The following is a 6,000-nucleotide window of genomic DNA, read 5'->3' on the forward strand; positions in this document are numbered from 1 at the left end:
CACTTGTTAAGTTTGGACTGCAGAACAGTTCTCACTATCATGTAAAGCAAGTGTCTTTCCAAAACTGTTGACACATTTATTTTTTTATTATGGGGAATGTACAGTTACTCAAGGGCGTGGATTAAGAATCCCTCCAGTTTTGAGTGCCCTTTGAAGTGCTTTTCAATGTATTCCCCTTTAAAGTCCTGTTCCATGTGCAAACTGCCATGCATGCCATCGCTAAATATTGCTCTTCAGTTCCCCAAAAAAAAGAACAAATATCTGAATAAACTCTTGTTACATTTGTTGTCCGAGTGCTTCGTTTTTTGGTTTTGGCTTATTTTCCGTTATGTGACTGTTCCCGAGTAGCCATTTTCCCTCCCGCCATCTCTCCCCTGTCGGCATGGTGAAGCCCATTGTAGACAGTATCCATGTCTATGAATACATATTGATAATGCTTTTGTCGCTCAGCTGTGATTTCCCCCCTCTACTAACGGGCTTCACTTTCTCTCTGCAGCCACCGCCGAGGACGGCACTCTCTGTAATGCTATTTGTTTTCTGTGCCTTGTGGAGAAACCTGGTGTGTTTGTGGCAGAATCTGTTGGCTGCCATGTTGAAAATGCCTCTCTCTGTGGAAGGGATGACTGCAGAAGCTATAGAAATCATCTGAGAGTGTACAGTACCTGTGCTCAACCGACAAAGAACAATACAGTTTTTTCAGATTTAGGGTCAGATTTACTCAATCACAGGACCGTGTTTGCACCTTGTGCGATTTTCAGAGGAGCAGAAAGGATTGAAAAGTCAAGACTCACCCTTTAGGAAGAGTTAATTCGTAATCCCTGCATATTTGAGATCTAAATTATGTGTACCTTTTTTGTCAACCAATCTTCCTATTCTCCTCTGAACACAACTGGTGCAAACCATGTCTGTTAGGTCTTTTCCCTTATCCTGTATGCCATGTATGAAGTAAACGCTCTGCTCTCTACCCCTGCTACACTTAATTTTACATGTGTTAGATCACAAAAAGTGAACGGAGCACTGCAAATTCATAGACACGTAACAACTGGAGTAGAATTCATTTCATCCCTCTATATCCTTTGAGAAAACTTGGTACAGTTGAAATCCCTGAGTCTCACATTGCTCCCTCGGTGATGTGAAGCACCTCTAGCTTGCCTCTGGCAGCTGTGACTGAGGTTCAGGCCTTGGGGTTGGTGGCCGCTACCATGTAGCGAGGGCCACTGGGTAGACCTTCCCTGGGGTTACTGGTCTCTCCCTCTTCTTTTTGCTCAGAAAACGTCAAGGTGTGCCGGGTGCCCCTGTCGGGTCTGAGAGGATTGAAGCACTGAGATACCAACGTATTAAAAAGGCCAAGAAAATGATTGTCAACAACAACAACTCAAAGTCCAAAAGGAAAACAGGTGAGTGTCCAGCTGTTTTACCACACTGCAGCTCAGAGCGCCACTGGAGGTTTGGTCTTCACGTCTACCAAGGTCATTTTTCAGGTTTTTACAGATTATAAAAGTGTAAATTGAAAGCTTTCAAATGATGTGCCATGCATTGAAATCTGTAAATATTTGAAGAAGATATGCTTCTGTGAATGTTGGTACACCTGAAATCACTAAGCAGAGAAAAAGGGCTTCAAAGATTCAGAGCTGTTGATACTTCTCACAGGACATGGATTTTGACGACAGAATATGACTATTTAGTGATCCTAAAACTGTTGTTTGTTATATCAATTGCGTTCTTCGCGACTTCAATTTTCGTAATATGAAAAAAAAGGAAACAAACAAAAACATATTTTGCCCTCTAGCTTATTTTGAGGACTGCAGATATCAGGACCAAACCTCCAGTGACGGTCACAAAGGCTTACATAGTAGATCTGCCCACTCTGGGGGATATCATGTATATCTGAACATCATTACAGTTGTTTGTAAAAGGCACAGCTTTAGAATGTCCTCCACATGTCTTCTCATTGATATGCATTACAGGTTAACAAGGACTTCCTCTTTTGCAGGCCTCAATGAGATTAATATGTAATGTTCTCTACCCACCGGCATGCCAATATGTATGGTGAAGTACAGCGTAATCAGTTTTCCATAATCATGTTGCCCCTTCTGTTAAATTAACTGGCCGTGCTCTTCATGTGGGTTCTTACAACGCTCAGTGACAGAATCTAATTAATCAAATCTGCATGAAACCAAATACAAAAGGATGAAGAGACGTGGGTTACGTGATCATGACAGATCATCTAGTTGTGTGATACCATTGTATTAATTATTTGAATTACCAGGATGATTATGGAAGAGGTGGTCATTGAATTTTAATGTGCTCAGTGGTTGATCTACATACAGTACATGCAATTATTTCTGATTAATGGTGAACAATTGTGTCTTTAGTTTCAGCCTTGCATATCTTCTGGTAGAAATTTATATTTGTGCATTTACCGTGCACGTGAGAAGGATTTGCTGAGGTTAGTTCACTACCCAACTGAGGGAACATCTTTTCCAAAAGTTATCATTTTGAACGTACTCAGACAAATAATGGACCAAGTACTGAGCCTTGTGGGACGCCACATGGTTTATTAACTATCTGTACAAATCAAAAAGTGATGCAGAAAAGAGTGCTTTACAATGGGGACAGCATATATGTATAACAGAAAAGAAAGTTATTTATGACCAAAACAAACCTAATCTGCCTCAGCTTGAGGGTGCACAACAAAAAAAACGGCATAAAAACAACTAACCAGCAGAAAAGTATGACTGTTTTCTTTAACACGGCTTTTCTCTCTTTGCTCGGCACCCTCTCTCCTTCCTGTCACCTGTCTTTTCAAAAGCACCCCGTGCCCTTAAACTCCTCCTCTCCCCGTTTCTCCTGATCTAAGACTTACACTCCTCCTCTCCCCATTTCTACAGACCTAGGATCAGATGAGATAAACGGTGTTTATCTTGGGCGTTTCAGCAGCGAGAATGCACAGCGTAGATTAGAGTAAAGAATATAGGCCTACATAATAGAGTGCAAGAAATATATACATACAGTATGCATAAAATATAGAATACATACATACATACATACATACATACATACATACATACATATTGTACTGTACAGTACATACATGCACACATACACAACACTCAGGAACACCAGGACATTCGCAGCCCAGTGCCCTTACTGAACACTCTTCCTCTCCACTCTTCACCTCCCCAGTGCCCTTACTGAACACTCTCCCTCTCCACTCTTCACCTCCCCAGTGCCCTTACTGAACATTCTTCCTCTCCACTCTTCACCTCCACTCTTCCTCTCCACTCTTCACCTCCCCAGTGCCCTTACTGAACACTCTTCCTCTCCACTCTTCACCTCCCCAGTGCCCTTACTGAACACTCTTCCCCTCCACTCTTCACCTCCCCAGTGCCCTTACTGAACACTCTTCCTCTCCACTCTTCACCTCCCCAGTGCCCTTACTGAACACTCTTCCTCTCCACTCTTCACCTCCCCAGTGCCCTTACTGAACACTCTTCCTCTCCACTCTTCACCTCCTCAGTGCCCTTACTGAACACTCTTCCCCTCCACTCTTCACCTCCCCAGTGCCCTTACTGAACACTCTTCCTCTCCACTCTTCACCTCCCCAGTGCCCTTACTGAACACTCTCCCCCTCCACTCTTCACCTCCCCAGTGCCCTTACTGAACACTCTTCCTCTCCACTCTTCACCTCCCCAGTGCCCTTACTGAACACTCTTCCTCTCCACTCCACTCCCCAGTGCCCTTACTGAACACTCTCCCTCTCCACTCTTCACCTCCCCAGTGCCCTTACTGAACACTCTTCCTCTCCACTCTTCACCTCCCCAGTGCCCTTACTGAACACTCTTCCTCTCCACTCTTCACCTCCCCAGTGCCCTTACTGAACACTCTTCCTCTCCACTCTTCACCTCCCCAGTGCCCTTACTGAACACTCTTCCCCTCCACTCTTCACCTCCCCAGTGCCCTTACTGAACACTCTCCCACTCCACTCTTCACCTCCCCAGTGCCCTTACTGAACACTCTTCCTCTCCACTCTTCACCTCCTCAGTGCCCTTACTGAACACTCTCCCTCTCCACTCTTCACCTCCCCAGGGCCCTTACTGAACACTCTTCCTCTCCACTCTTCACCTCCCCAGGGCCCTTACTGAACACTCTCCCTCTCCACTCTTCACCTCCCCAGTGCCCTTACTGAACACTCTTCCTCTCCACTCTTCACCTCCCCAGTGCCCTTACTGAACACTCTTCCTCTCCACTCTTCACCTCCCCAGTGCCCTTACTGAACACTCTTCCTCTCCACTCTTCACCTCCCCAGTGCCCTTACTGAACACTCTTCCCCTCCACTCTTCACCTCCCCAGTGCCCTTACTGAACACTCCTCCTCTCCACTCTTCACCTCCTCAGTGCCCTTACTGAACACTCCTCCTCTCCACTCTTCACCTCCCCAGTGCCCTTACTGAACACTCTTCCTCTCCACTCTTCACCTCCCCAGTGCCCCCTACTGAACACTCTCCCTCTCCACTCTTCACCTCCCCAGTGCCCTTACTGAACACTCTTCCTCTCCACTCTTCACCTCCCCAGTGCCCTTACTGAACACTCTTCCTCTCCACTCTTCACCTCCCCAGTGCCCTTACTGAACACTCTTCCTCTCCACTCTTCACCTCCTCAGTGCCCTTACTGAACACTCTTCCTCTCCACTCTTCACCTCCCCAGTGCCCTTACTGAACACTCTTCCTCTCCACTCTTCACCTCCTCAGTGCCCTTACTGAACACTCCTCCTCTCCACTCTTCACCTCCCCAGTGCCCTTACTGAACACTCTTCCTCTCCACTCTTCACCTCCCCAGTGCCCTTACTGAACACTCTTCCTCTCCACTCTTCACCTCCCCAGTGCCCTTACTGAACACTCTTCCTCTCCACTCTTCACCTCCCCAGTGCCCTTACTGAACACTCTTCCTCTCCACTCTTCACCTCCTCAGTGCCCTTACTGAACACTCTTCCTCTCCACTCTTCACCTCCCCAGTGCCCTTACTGAACACTCCTACCCTCCACTCTTCACCTCCCCAGTGCCCTTACTGAACACTCTTCCCCTCCACTCTTCACCTCCCCAGTGCCCTTACTGAACACTCTTCCCCTCCACTCTTCACCTCCCCAGTGCCCTTACTGAACACTCTTCCTCTCCACTCTTCACCTCCCCAGTGCCCTTACTGAACACTCTTCCTCTCCACTCCAGTGCCCTTACTGAACACTCTTCCTCTCCACTCTTCACCTCCCCAGTGCCCTTACTGAACACTCTTCCTCTCCACTCTTCACCTCCCCAGTGCCCTTACTGAACACTCTTCACCTCCACTCTTCACCTCCCCAGTGCCCTTACTGAACACTCTTCCCCTCCACTCCCCTCCCCAGTGCCCTTACTGAACACTGTTCCCTCTCCCTCTTTCTCCAGCCCTAGCAGTATCTAACCTCTGACCTGCCTGTTGCTACCCCGCCTCCCAGGTGACCCCTCCCCCTCTCAGACCCAGCAGGCCTACACCTCTCAGGTACTCCAGCCCGAAGAAGCTCTCTACCTCTGCAAGAAGAAGAAACGGCCTGTCAGACAGGACCCGTACGCCCGCTTCTCCGCCCTGCTGTACCGCCGCCCAGCCAGGGAGGACCAGAAGGCCATTTTGGCCAGCATGGACAACATGGACCCAGACCACGCCACGCTCCTCTGAGTCCCCGGGGACAAGGTCACACTCCTCCCCCCAAATGCCACATGCCACTTACCTCTCACTTCTAAACCCAATGTAAAAAAAAACAACAACAACAAAAAAACGTTTTTAGAAACGGGAAAAATGAATGACATGTTCCATTTAGCTAAAAAAAATATATAAAAAGAAAGAAAAAAAAGACAGACATGTTGGTAAAATATAGTGGTTATCTGAGGGCTCCAAAGTTTTCCTCCAGTGCAAAACAATTCCCAAGGGAGAAGCTGTACTGAGCTCTATCGTCAAGCCGTCTAGAAGTTAC

General features: G+C 47.3%; 1 protein-coding gene across 1 annotated transcript in view; it reads left to right on the forward strand.

The window, feature by feature from the left end:
• igsf9bb (immunoglobulin superfamily, member 9Bb) overlaps nt 1-5,705 on the forward strand; it is a gene marked incomplete at both ends in the record, with an annotated part of 125,294 nt that extends 119,589 nt beyond the window's left edge. Inside the window, 2 exons of the mRNA XM_084441786.1 lie at nt 1,270-1,397; nt 5,488-5,705. Of these exons, the coding sequence (XP_084297912.1) occupies nt 1,270-1,397; nt 5,488-5,705 (346 nt within the window). The remainder of the gene's footprint in view (nt 1-1,269; nt 1,398-5,487) is intronic.
• Between the last annotated feature and the right edge of the window lie 295 nt (nt 5,706-6,000).

This window comes from Borostomias antarcticus (assembly GCF_949987555.1).
Source record: "Borostomias antarcticus genome assembly, chromosome: 1".
In the NCBI taxonomy this organism is placed as follows: domain Eukaryota; kingdom Metazoa; phylum Chordata; class Actinopteri; order Stomiiformes; family Stomiidae; genus Borostomias; species Borostomias antarcticus.